Raw genomic sequence first — 13,820 nt, 5'->3', positions numbered from 1 at the left:
AGTATTTGCTTTGTGTATTTGATTCAGCTCACAGAATGAATTGACACCTAGCTAAGCTGTTGAATTTACATGTATTTAAGGGGGACAGAACATAAAATGTGTATCTCAGGGTCCCTCTGATCTGAGCTGATGGCTTCTGTAATGACAGGATTTAACTTTTTATGCCTTTATTGCCAACGGTCTTCTGCCAGCTGATGTTTTGTTAAACCCTAATTAACTTTGAAACCTAAACCCAACTGTATATGTTGTGTGTAATGCTCTTCCCAGATTCTGCCCACGAAGATGTCCTATTCGGCCAATATGAAGAACGTTATGAGTATGGAGTCTCGGCAGAGGGGAGGTGAAGATCATCCGGCAGCCGCACAGGAAATGGACACCTCCAAGCCTGGCCCCTCCCCTCACGACCTGGCCGCCCAATTGAAGAGCAGCCTGCTAGCAGAGATCGGTCTGACGGAGAGCGACGGCCCACCACTCCCGACGTTTATGTAAGAATGAATGTTGTGTCGTCATTGAGTGTGTTTACATGCACTTAATAATCTGATAACTGCAGAAAATCAGATTTTGTCGGTAATCCGATCAGCGCGTTTACATGGACTTAAGTAATCAGATAATGGGGAAACTCCAGGTCTACATGAGTCAGACAGTAATCACATTTCTGCTTTACAACCAGCCAATAAACTCACAGAAGACGAGACGTAAATGTAACATAAAACTGAAACTTCATGCCGCGGCTTATAAACATCGCGCCACTTTACCTGAAAATATGAACAAAGATCATCTAGAAGATGAAGAATACTTAAATCCTTCATTTAGTGTTTGGTTTCAGCGCCGCTCCAGAAGTGTTTTGCTGGAAACGCCCACAGTTTCTGTATAATTAAATTCACAGGATGTAAACAGTGTCATTCACAGTGGTTTGGAAATGCTCCATCAGAGAAACGTACCAAGACAGAATTGTTCACCATGGTGGTGATAGGAACCAGACGTCTGAAGAGTTTAATGCCTCTAAAAACCACCACACTTAAAATTATTGCATGATGTTGATTTGAATAGGCCTGAAATGTATTTTAAAAATCTGTTCATGACAGAGAAGTTAATTGAGGTCATTGTAGGGCAAATTAGTACCAAAAGAAACCACCCCCACCCCCTTCTCAGATTCATCACTATATTACTGTCGTCAGCATTACATATTAAAAACTTAGACCTGTAGGTTCTCTGGTGCTCAGGCACTGAATACTTGAACAATTCGTATAAAATTCATAAATAATTTAAAATATAGCATTATAAAATAGGCTACATTAGCTGCAGATAACTGTTAAACCTCTTTAAATGTCCCCAATGTACAGGAGTTTTTATTATTATTATTTATTTTATTTTTTTTAAACTGCCCATTTGCTTGAACTGTGGCGCTGTCCCATAGAGCACGCATTATGTTGCAGTGCATGTTGGGAACTGTAGTGCAGCTCATGGTGAAATGGGCTAATATTAACAGAAAACTAAAATAGGTTTGCGGGCCGAATACGATTGTGCCATGGGCCTGATTTGACCTGCGGGCCTTGTGTTTGACACATGGGTTGTAGATGATGAGATGCTGCACCATTTTGCATTAAACCACTCTGAATGACATCAAAGTGAATAAACTATTCAGAAATTTTGAATAATTGGTGGACGTCCCCTGTAAAGGATCACTTTAACCACGGTTTGCGCACTGCCTATGAGCAGTTGGCATGATGACATGCTACATTTCATACATTGGTATAGTGTTCACTATAGCATTTCCTACCATTTAGCTTAATGTTTTTCGCAGCTTTTACAAATGATGGATGACTTTAATGATAATTATCGAGCTGTTTATGATGATATTCTGGTTTATTGATGTAGAAATTTATTTTATGTTACTGTGCTCTGGATTGACTGTTTAAACTTTGCTGTGGTGTTCTTGTTTCTGCCAGTCCTCACTGTAGCTTCATGGGCATGGTGATCTCCCATGACATGCTGCTGGGCCGCTGGCGGCTCTCCCTTGAGCTCTTCGGGCGAGTCTTCATGGAGGACGTTGGAGCAGAACCTGGATCTGTGAGTAACACACCAACCAGTCAGTCTGACAGTACAGTGACACTGCACAGTTAGGTGTTTTCCCTGCTTCAGTGCGTTTTTTAGTTCAGGAGCTTTATTAGCTGATGAGTAAGGTGTCGTAGAACAGGGTGAACGATCTTCCTCTGGACTTTCCCTCCTCTTTAGTGAAAGAGCTCTCAAATTAAATAGGTCACCTGCATTGTTTAATATTAGGGATGGGATAGCCACCAGCTTTTGGCATGGTTTCCAGAATTAAACCCAGTGATAATCATGCAGTTTTAAATTTTAATTACACATTTTTCACAAAAGTTTAAAACGAGTTATTCTTTATACTGTGCCAGATGTCATGACAAAGGGACCAATAGAGGTGGTCCAACATTATATTATATTAACTTGCATTAAAATAAAGAATTCTTCCCCTGTTAAATTATGTTTTTGGAGAAACAAAATTTTGTTTCTGACAACAAAATGCTTGATTAATTATACTGTGCACAGTAGAGCAGTTGTATTACTGATATTTTAATTTCTATTTAAAATGTGGTGGTTTTTTTTTATAGGTCTAATAAAGAACCAAAACAAGTTCACTAAGAAGTTATAGCAGCATAATATCTGTAGTAAAATTATTTCTGTTTTTAAATGCATTTTCAATACTGCAATATAAAGACGTGATTGCTGTAAAACGATTTTAATAATAATAATAATAATAAACATTTTTTTATTTGTATAGCACTTTTCATGCCAGTGGCAGCTTAAAGTGCTTTACAGACAGGTGATAAAACAGTTATACAAGAAATCATGAGTATTTTATTTAGAGTCAGAAGAAAATGAAAAAGATCAAATTAGAAGATAAAAACCACGAGACGTAGAGTTTTAATTAAATGCTGAGTTAAAGAGAGACGTTTTTAGATGCTTCTTAAAAGTGAGCGCTGAGCTTGACTGTCTAATAAAAGGTGGAATTGAGTTCCAGTTTAGAAGCATAATAACTGAAATAGTCTCTCAATGTTTTCTGTATTTTACAGAGGGTGTCTGTAGAAGGCCACGGTCTGCAGATCTTAGATTACGTGCCGGAAATTTTTTTTGTTTTGTTTTTTGTAATTGAATATGATAACCTAAGTGCAAATAGAAACAAATGAGCTTGTTTGGTTTTGCATTCAAACATTTTAATTAATAAAAAAAAATTCTATTAATGAATTAAAAAGAGAGAGTCTCTTTTAGGTGCATCAGATTGTCCAGTGAAAATAAACTTGTTATCCTGACTTCTTTCTCATCCTTCCCAGATTCTGACGGAGCTGGGAGGTTTTGAGGTGAAAGAGTCAAAGTTCCGGAGGGAGATGGAGAAGCTGAGGAACCTGCAGTCTCGGGATCTGGCCCTGGAGGTGGACCGGGACAGAGATCAGCTCATCCAGCAGACCATGCGGCAGCTCAACACCCACTTCGGCCGGCGCTGCGCCACCACGCCCATGGCAGTGCACCGCGTCAAGGTCACTTTTAAGGACGAGCCCGGAGAGGGCAGCGGAGTCGCTCGCAGCTTTTACACGGCCATCGCGCAGGCCTTCCTGTCCAACGACAAACTGCCCAACCTCGACTGCGTGCAGAGCGTCAGTAAGGGCATGCAGGCCAGCAGTGAGTACCGCCTTTCAGCTGTTCTGGTTATTGGCATCGACTGTAAAAGCAGTGGTTTGGTGAAATAATCGAATGTAAACCATATTCCCATCAACACAAATGTAGTCGATCAGAAAAGTTTGGTGTCTTAAGTTTGCTTCTTTAGTTTTGCACTAAAGCTGTGAGGCTCATGTAGCTAACAGTGGAAACTTATACCTCACCATACAGCATCATGCAAACCACATGCCACATTCATCTCGCGTTCACGTTGGGTTCAAATATCACGTCACTTGTACGTCACACCCTGCTTTAGTTTATCTCCTTACTCCATTCTTCCCTACTTTAAATGGTTTTAAATCTGCTGCACTGGAATCACCCACTCGGCACCGAGGTCCACAAGGCCCACAAGGCCCACATTCAGGAGAAAACGGGATATAAACAGTAAATCAATTCTGGAGACGTCAGTTTAAATCCTGTCAGCTTTTATTCAGTGCTTTGGATATTTCGGGTCAATTTTGGACTGAATTTTGTCGGGTTTGGACTGAAAACAAGATGCTGATGTTCGATTATACAACAGTTAGTTGTGGCCACGCAAGCTGATTGGTTGAGAAGTGTTCTAACCGTGCTGTTATTTCACCATAACATCACGGGTTTTGTCGTGCTAAGCAACGACTTTGTCAGCTGTAGGAGACGCTCAGGCCATTTGAACGTTTTTAGTTCTTCTTTGCCACAAACAGAAAATGGACGCTTAAGATCACATTTGACCGACAGCCGATTTGGTCAGACTCTGAAGATGAGACGACACTAAATTCCCAAACTGTCATCACCACTGAGCAGCTTTTCAGTCGGCAGCTGTGACAGAAGAACAGCTAAACAACCTGGAATCAGCCAGAAATGAACCCAACACCATTCGCCAAACTAAATGGGCTGTAAGATGCTTTACAGACTGGCTGGAACAAAACAACATTAATACTGATCTGACAAAAAAGACAAAACTGAGCTGAACTTGATATTGCGGCAGTTTTATGGCTCAGTCTGCACTTCAGCAGCGAGTGAGCAGAGCTCGTTACTCTGACGCAGCAACAAGCTGCTCGTTAAGGAACTATAATTTGGTGAAGGAACTGCGAACATTAAAACATATTAAACGCCGCGTTCACGGCCCAGTTTATTAATTTATTACCTTATTTATTTAACTGTTGTATTAAAGCGATGGAACACTCGAGGAGTGTGTTATCGCCAATAACATCACGGCTGTGATGATCTACTGCGACCAAATCACAGCCGTTATGTTATTTAGTGATAACACACTCCCTCTCGTTTTCTGTTGCTTTAACAGAAAATTCTCAAGCCGTATTAAAGTTCAGACCACTTTTTTTAACTTGCCTTAAACAGTGTTAAGTAACCTCAGGCCAAGGTTTTGTGGTTTCTGGCACTGTAATATGTTATCTGTAAAAATGGATTAAGAAATGAACAAAATTCAGGCTTCAACGTGGCAGCTGGTGTTTATTTTGGTTGAAGTTTATAGCAGCATTTTTTTTTTTTTAAATAGCAGCTGCAGCTGTTAGTGTTTTTTTTAATTTTTTTTTATATATAGCAGCATAATATGGTGTATGCAAGTATTACTTGCAAGGCAGTTTAAAATCTTAAAGGAATAGTTTCCACAAAAAATGAGTAACACTATTTGAAGTCTGCCTGAATAAGGATGTCATTACACTTGAATAAGTATTGAATTATGTATTTATACAATAATTGAGTATTTATCACCTTATGCCATTAATCTCAAGATGACAGGATGTTTTATGAAATAAATGTAGTAACTCTGGCATCTTAAAGGTTTGACATAAGGGTGTACTTTTGTACTTATAAATATTTACAGCTGATAGTGTTTTTATTTAGGTCTCTGCATAAGCCTTGCATAACAATCTCCATCATTTGAGAAAGATGCTTCATAACAGTGTTATAAAGGAAACAAAATGTCCATCACTGTAGTTTAAGGACCCTTATGTCAGTACAATGTTATTTACTTCATAAAAGATCTTGCCATTAATGACATAAGCTGCTAATAAATACCCAAGTGTTGCTTTATAAATATTATTCAATGCTTATGCATGTGTTATGAATCCCTTATGTAGATAGCCTTCAAATGAAGTGTTACCAAAAAATGTTACTAATTATGGATCACATTTGTTAGGTGTGTCTTAGCGTTCAGGAGGTCATTCTAATGCATTCTAGGTTGCTTTGACTGCTTTTGGTCACAAGTTGCTTTTATAACAGGACAAAAAAAATACAGTGAAAGTCGCCATTAAGATGTAGGTTAGTTATAGATTTGTCTGATCTTGTGTTTGTAGACCTCATGCAGCGTCTGAGGAACAGAGACCGAGAGCGGGAGAGGAGAAGTGGGGGCCTGAGGGCCGGATCCCGGCGGGACCGCGACAGGTGAGTCGAGTTGCCCCTTTTACAGCCTGTTACTAATCATACCACGGAGTCAGATCTCGAATTATAGGTGATGAATGGTCATCTATTATAGAAATCATTAATATCAGTACTTGAGACAGAAAGTTTTGGTGTGAAGGGCTTCAGTCTTATTCTGTGTGTTGACTAAACTGTAAAACACTATTTTCTTCTGCAGGGACTCCAGAAGGCAGCTGTCCATTGACACCCGGCCGTTCAGACCAGCGTCTGAGGGAAATCCAAGCGACGAACCGGACCCTCTGCCCGCACACAGACAGGCTTTAGGAGAGCGGCTGTACCCGCGTGTTCACGCCATGCAGCCGGTATGAATTCACTGACCACATTTTTATTTCTTTATTTATTTATGTAATACCTTTTCAAAAACAAGCGCTGTACAGGAGGATTTAAAGAGGTAGGTTGACGTACAAAATCTAAAAAGAATTTTGCAAGAAGCCAAATTAAAAATACCAAAGGACATCAAACAATACAAAGCAAAATAATATAGAAAAACAAGACAATAAATAACTCAGATACCAGCTTATGTCAGCGGAGGCATTTGATATGAGGTTGTTTTAAACATTTTGGTCGGTGTGCCTCGCCGCCCTCTATTGGTTCCTTTTTACATGTGCATGTAAGAGTCACACTCCCTGATTTGTTTGGGCCAATATTTCTGACCCTGGCAGAACTTTCATTGATTATTTCTGGTCGCACAGGTGCTTGAGCTTCAATCAGGCAGCAATGGCACATTAATTACATTACATTTACAGCATTTAGCAGACGCTCTTATCCAGAGCAACTTACAAAAAAGTGCTTTGTCTATCCAGAGAAAGTATCTTTGCTAGTTACCAATAGGTTAGAGAGAAAGCTGGTCCTGAGCTCAGATACTGCTAGAATCAGAAGTCCATGTTTTAATACCCAGAGAAAAAGGAACAGAGTTAAACACAGAACAGTGCAGTACATCACAGTGAATACTTAACTCAGTGCTCATTTAAGTGCTGTGTAAAGAGATGTGTCTTCAGTCTGCGTTTGAACACCACGAGAGACTCTGCTGTTCGGACAGCCAGTGGGAGTTCGTTCCACCACATGGGTGCCAGTACAGAGAAAAACAATCACTGAAAGACCACCGATTTCAGCGCATGATTGAAGAGTTTTCACCAAGTCTGAATTTGCCTTTAGAGAAATTAAATACTTTGCTAATTAACTGTCAAAGTTATTAAAATTGATTCCCGTCAGTTGTTTGCTAGCCACATTTATTTATTTACAGAACACCTTTTTTAAATAAAAATAGGCAGGTGGACGTAAATATAAAGAATTTGGCAAAGATTCAAAAAAGTCAAATTAAAATACTAAAAGACTTGCATCAAACAATACAAAGCAAAATAATATTTAAAAAAAAAGACAGTGAATAGCTCTAAGATACCAGCTCATGTCTGTAGAAGCATTTATGAGGTTATTTTAAACATTTTGATTGGAGTGCTGAAGGTTATTTGTAAGCAGTGTGTGTAACTGGTGTTCTCTGATCTGCAGGCGTTTGCCAGTAAAATTACAGGAATGCTGCTGGAGCTTTCCCCAGCTCAGCTGCTTCTGCTCTTGGCCAGCGAGGACTCGCTCAGAGCTCGCGTGGAGGAAGCCATGGAGCTCCTAATCACACATGGAAGGTACTGCGTACTTTCTCAGACTGACCGCATGCATATACAGCAGGGGCGTCCGGTCTCATCCGCAAAGGGCCGGTGTAACTTCAGGTTTTTCTTTCAAACCAAGCAGGAGATCACATGATCAAATGTTTGAAGCCTGAGAGAAACTGATTTAAACTAGTGGAATCAGGTGAGCTTCAGCTTGTTTGGAGTGAAAACCTGCAGCCACATTGACGTTTCATGGATAAGATTGGGCGCCCCTGATATACGGGCCTAAATTCGTAGACATACTGTATTCGTAGAGTCTTACTCTTATGTATTTTTCTTCACAGGGAAAATGGGGCTGACAGTATACTAGATCTTGGTCTCCTTGACACTCCAGAGAAAGCACAGGTAAAAATATCATGGCTTTAGAAGCAGGCTGAAAATGGTGCCGCTAACAGAATCTGACTGCTGCTGCTGATAAAGGTGTGGAAAATTACTGCAGTGAACCGTTAATCCTGGTTTTGAAAGGCATCAGACTAAACAGATGGCAAAGTTACTGCATTAATTAGTTTTGTGGCTAATTGAAAGAGAGCTACCAACTACAACCGCAGATTTATCTGGACTTTTGTTTTATTTGACAAGGATTCAGCTTCTTATCACTGTTTGCTCCTCCGTCTCTGTAAGTACATCTGCTCATGCTTCTGTGAATATCACTGATGGTATATCTAGAAGCATCAGCTGATTATTTAGAGATACCACTACTGCTGCCACTTCTAATAATAATAAAAGCAATTCTGGTGATTTTCGAGACGTTGTCTTACATGTTCAACAAAAAAAACTTGAAGGCATAAACACAAACTTTGATTAATGGAAAAATAAAACTTGTATACAAGCGAATAACTAACTAAAACGACTGGCCTCTTGTAGCTGACAGCACAGTGGACTTTGGTGTTAACATTAAGGCCAAAACAGATGTGCTAATTAGTATCTGTTAACCTTTATGTATTTATGAATAAAGTTACTACATTAATTACAGTTTTGTGGTCAATTGAAAAAGAGCTATAAACTACAGCAGCCATAAATTTGACTGGACTTTTGTTGTTTTACTTGACGACTTATATCAGTGTTTGCTCCTGCGTCTCTGTAAGTACATCGCTGATGCTTTTATGAGCATCACTGATGGTGTGTGGCAGATTATATGCAGGGAAACTGCTACTACTACTTCTAATAATATAATAATAATAATAATAATAATAATAACAATAAAGATTATTTTTGCTTCTGGTGATTTTCGAGACGTTGATTTTCGAGAAGTTCTCTTACTCACATGGTTGACCCACATGAGCAAAGGGATTTGTGGTGAATGCATAAATAAAAGCTCTTTTTAGTGGATTAATTAACTGGCTCTTGTAAAGTAGCTGACAGCACAGTGAACCTTGGTGTTAACATTAAGGCTAAAAGAGACGTGTGAACTGATTCCAGTTGACTCTCATATATTTTTAAGTGAACAGTTTGGATATTCTGTCCTGCCTGTGTTTGAATGTTGGTCATTGACTGCTAACCCTGTGTGTTCCTGCAGCAGGAGAACAGGAAGAGACACGGTTCAACCCGCAGCGTGGTGGACATGGAGCTGGACGACACGGACGATGGTGATGACAATGCTCCTCTCTTCTATCAGCCCGGAAAGAGGGGCTTCTACTCCCCCCGGCCTGGCAAGAACACAGAGGCCAGACTTAACTGCTTCCGAAACATCGGCAGGTAGGCAGCTGGACCTAAAGCAGGGGTGTCAAACTCAATCAGTATCAAAAATTCACTTCAAATCTGGGGGCCAGAGAGAAAAATGTTTTTATTTCATTTAATTAATGTTGTGCTGTAACTTGGCTAAACTGGCTAATATTAATAGAAAATTAAAATACTTTTGCTGGATAAGATTGGGAGTTTGACGCATGGGACCTGGAGGCAGACAGTTGCATCGTCTGACCAGTTTATTCACAAAAAATCAATTTTCCCTTTTTCAGTTTCATTCTGTTTTACATTCATATTTAGTTCTTATGTATTAAGATATATTAGTTCCCCCTAAAGTACACTCGTGCAGATGTAATGTAGTTGATATTCTCTTGTTTCATAGTTGTGGTTTGTCAGTTTCAAAGGTTTTAAGATAAAAATGTTTGTTTATACATCATTTTTTCGTGTTAAATAAACAGTAATTTTCAGCTGTGTATTTTCTTTGTAGACAGTTTGCTCACAGTTTTATTTCAGCACTTTATTAAGAAAATCGCATAATTGATTTCACAAACCTTTCTCCCTTTTTTCCAGAATACTCGGGCTGTGTCTACTGCAGAATGAGCTTTGCCCCATCACCCTGAATAGGCACGTCATTAAGGTGTTGCTAGGTAGAAAGGTGAGTATCTGAGGCTGAATGTTTCTTTAGAAGGTGTAAACGTGTCGGTCTGGGCAGTTTTCAGTGATTCTCTGAACACTGAGACTCGTGTTGTAACACAGGTGAACTGGCATGACTTCGCCTTCTTCGACTCGGTGATGTACGAGAGTTTGCGGCAGCTGATTCGTCACGCGCAGACGGGTGAAGCTGAGGCTGTTTTCGCGGCGATGGATGTCGCCTTCGCTATTGATCTCTGCAAAGAGGAAGGATCTGGACAGGTAACACAATCAGCCATTCCTTTATCAGAACTGTGTGTCTCTGAAATCTTTTTACAAGAAAAGGGGAAAGATTTGTTTGCTAATATAACAGTTTAATTCCATTTAAGTGATTTACAAATTTGAGGGATTTTGGACAGTTTCTGCAATGATATCTGCAACAGAATGTCATTGCCCAAAAACCGTCCTTTTCCTCACGGTCAGCGTTTCTTGTTTTTGAATTCATGTTGTGTGGTTTCGTTTGTCAGGTGGAGCTCTTGGCCGGCGGAGCGAACATGCCTGTGACTCCTCAGAACGTGTACGAGTACGTGAGGAAGTACGCTGAACACAGGATGCTGGTGGTAGCAGAGCAGCCCCTACATGTAAGTACACTTACTAACCGTGTTTACTTTCACTTCATGCTTTATTTGAGCTCCCATTACTGAGGTATTTAATAACATGGCCAGAATTTCTAATGTCTGCATTATTTAAACGCTGACATCCAATTTATATACATGCATATATATCACTGCTGTCGGAATAAAACCTTGTATCTCCATTTTTGTTGTTTTTCAGTTTTTTACATAATCTGATAATGTCTGTCCTTTATATTGTCTGTAAATTTCATGATGAATGGACTAAAAGAAATGACCTAAAATTACTTGCGCCTGGTTCCATTGATTTACCTTATAAGTAAGGTAGGTTTTTTCCTTCTCCTGTAAAGTGACCATTTTTGAGATACAGGGTTTTGTTCCGAAAACAGCGATATATAGTTTTTTTTATATATATATATATATCGTCATTGTGCAAAGAAAAACAAGTATCTCCAAAATGGAGATACTTCATAACTTTACAGGGAGAGGGCAAAAATGTTTTTTACCTTTAATGTAAGTCAGTGTGAAGAGATTTTATTCCACGATATTTTAGTGCATTGCTATTGGTCCATTCATCATGAAATGATGTAAAGGACAGCAGCCCCCCGTGTCCAAATGGTGTGTGTGTGTGTGTGTATGTATGTATATATGATATATATATATATATATATATATATATGTGTATATATATATATATATATGTGTGTGTGTGTGTGTGTGTGTGTGTGTGTGTGTGTATATATATATATATACACACACACTAAAAAAAAAAACCTTAAAAACCTTCTCAACACTGTCAAACTGTTATTGGCACTGTTATGTCTTTGCTTAGTTGAAGACGATCTGTGGCTTGTTTTTTCCCTCGCTGCCCTCTATTGGGTGCTTTTTGCATGTTCATGCAAGAGTCACATTCTCTGATTTTTGGTCCAAAATTTCTGACCCTGGCAAAAGTTTCATTGGTTCTCTCTGGTCACACAGGTGCTCGAGGACCATCGATTTCAGCTCATGATTTGAAGAGTTTTCACTTTTTTCAGTTTTCACTGAAAATCCTTGAGTCTAAACCTGACAAATTAAATCTGACTTTAATCAGCTGTCAAAGTTCTGACTCCCATCAGTCGCTCGCTGGTCACATTAGCACTGTTTCCTGCACTGTTGTTCTGCTTCTATGTGTAAATGAAGGGTTTTGGTTTACAGGCCATGAGGAAGGGGCTCCTAGATGTGCTTCCTAAGAACGCTTTGGAGGACCTGACGGCCGAGGACTTCAGGCTGCTGGTTAATGGCTGCGGGGAGGTCAACGTGCAGATGCTAATCAGCTTCACCTCGTTCAACGATGAGTCCGGTACGGTACCAGTTTATTAAAGGAATCCCTATATACTGCTGACTAATTTCCCTGTAGTAAATAAACAACTGAGTGGAAGCCACTGAGCAGCTGTCGTCAATTTGTTTTATTTTGAATGACTCATAATAAATATCCATGACGTGTTACACGTACAGATCAGGCTCAAAAACAGATGAGGCTTAAAAGATGCTGGAGTGTTACTTCAATAGACTTCTGTGATCAGCTGTTCAGTTTCACCTGCTTGTTCTGTCCCGTCCTGTCCTGTCCTGGAGTGTTTAAACCACTTTTTGTTGACACTGCAGGGGAGAACGCGGAGAAGCTGTTGCAGTTCAAGCGCTGGTTTTGGTCCATCGTAGAGAAAATGAGCATGACTGAGAGGCAGGATCTGGTAGGACTCTTCTCATTCCTGTCTTAACACTCACTCATTAATGTACGTTTTTAATGCTGCCTAGAGGCCAAAGGTAGAACTACACATACGTAACACGTCACTGTGCCTTTTACACCTGTCTCACCTCATCATACTTTAACCTTCACTGGTGAGTGGAAACACTGCAAATAAGGATTTTCATTCACTTATTAATCCCCAAAAGGCTTATTGACCAGTAACTGCTATGAATAATTCAGTATGTGCTATAATTATTCAGTGTCTTCTATAAATTATTTAGTATAAATAATAAATGTTAACTAATATGTAAATCAGTGTAAATGAACTTAAAGTGCCAGTAAAATGGACAGTATTTCACACATTGCTTCACTAAATTCAGCAGCACAGATATTGCACCAATTATTAAAGATGAATCTGTAAATGGCTTCATTTTTATGTTTTCTGATGTTTGAGATTAAATTATTAGGTATTTGATTACACTATGCATAAGTAGTTATGTCTCCCTATTTGGGTGCCCTTTGAGGGCAAAAGTTGCTCCTTTAGTCTTAATTTTCTTTTCTGTGCTAAAAATAGTGCACATTTTTCCTTTTCTGATTTTATGGCTAAGATTTTCCTGTGGTGTCATTTTAAAACGCACATCTATGTTTATTTGCTGTTCTGCAGGTGTATTTCTGGACGTCCAGCCCGTCTCTCCCAGCCAGCGAGGAAGGATTCCAGCCGATGCCCTCCATCACCATCCGGCCGCCGGACGACCAGCACCTGCCCACCGCGAACACCTGCATCTCCCGCCTCTATGTCCCCCTCTACTCCTCCAAACAGATCCTCAAACAGAAACTTTTACTAGCCATCAAGACCAAGAATTTCGGTTTTGTGTAGAGGTTGACAAACGCAAATGTTTACTTGTTGTGTAATATTACTAGTTCCATTTTTGTAGATTTATTTTTTGTCTATACAATTTTATGAAATTTAAAAGAAAGAAGTGCTGTCACATCCTCGGTGGTAGTTTTTTTTTTTTTTTTGTTTTTTTTTCCCCTCCCCGCCACACCCCTCTGTTTTCCACCTTTTCTCCCCCCCGATTCCTTTTCCCCGTCTGTGTTGAGAACGCAGACGCAGCTTGTTCTTATTTTGTTTTTATTTCCGTTTCCCGAGTAAATTATACATTCCTGCATTGGCTTAGTGAAGTTGAAGCCTGCGGCCGTCGGCTCCATCGGCTCCGTCAGCTCGAACTGTAACTTCCTCAGAAACTTTGGCCCGACAGTAAACTGTCCGGCAGACCCCAGCCAAAGATGACAGCAGATGTATTTAAAGAAAAAGAAAAATTTCACTGTGATTATGAATTGTCCCCC

At 39.7% G+C, this 13,820-nt stretch overlaps 1 protein-coding gene across 3 annotated transcripts in view; it reads left to right on the top strand.

The window, feature by feature from the left end:
* Window positions 1-13,484, top strand: part of ubr5 (ubiquitin protein ligase E3 component n-recognin 5) — a 75,721-nt gene extending 62,237 nt beyond the window's left edge. For all 3 annotated transcript variants that reach the window (XM_036557951.1, XM_036557950.1, XM_036557949.1), the window contains exons 45-58: window positions 268-485; window positions 1,950-2,070; window positions 3,348-3,693; window positions 6,021-6,108; window positions 6,302-6,446; window positions 7,651-7,781; window positions 8,090-8,150; window positions 9,322-9,500; window positions 10,059-10,143; window positions 10,245-10,400; window positions 10,646-10,759; window positions 11,945-12,089; window positions 12,392-12,477; window positions 13,138-13,484. In XM_036557951.1, coding sequence (XP_036413844.1) covers window positions 268-485; window positions 1,950-2,070; window positions 3,348-3,693; window positions 6,021-6,108; window positions 6,302-6,446; window positions 7,651-7,781; window positions 8,090-8,150; window positions 9,322-9,500; window positions 10,059-10,143; window positions 10,245-10,400; window positions 10,646-10,759; window positions 11,945-12,089; window positions 12,392-12,477; window positions 13,138-13,350 — 2,088 coding nt within the window. In that variant the 3' untranslated portion in view covers window positions 13,351-13,484. The remainder of the gene's footprint in view (window positions 1-267; window positions 486-1,949; window positions 2,071-3,347; window positions 3,694-6,020; window positions 6,109-6,301; window positions 6,447-7,650; window positions 7,782-8,089; window positions 8,151-9,321; window positions 9,501-10,058; window positions 10,144-10,244; window positions 10,401-10,645; window positions 10,760-11,944; window positions 12,090-12,391; window positions 12,478-13,137) is intronic.
* Window positions 13,485-13,820: the final 336 nt, after the last annotated feature.

The sequence above is a fragment of the Colossoma macropomum genome, unplaced genomic scaffold (assembly GCF_904425465.1).
Source record: "Colossoma macropomum unplaced genomic scaffold, Colossoma_macropomum, whole genome shotgun sequence".
In the NCBI taxonomy this organism is placed as follows: Eukaryota; Metazoa; Chordata; class Actinopteri; order Characiformes; family Serrasalmidae; genus Colossoma; species Colossoma macropomum.
The sequence above is the reverse complement of the archived record's forward strand: the minus strand, read 5'-3'. Positions and strand labels throughout refer to the sequence as shown.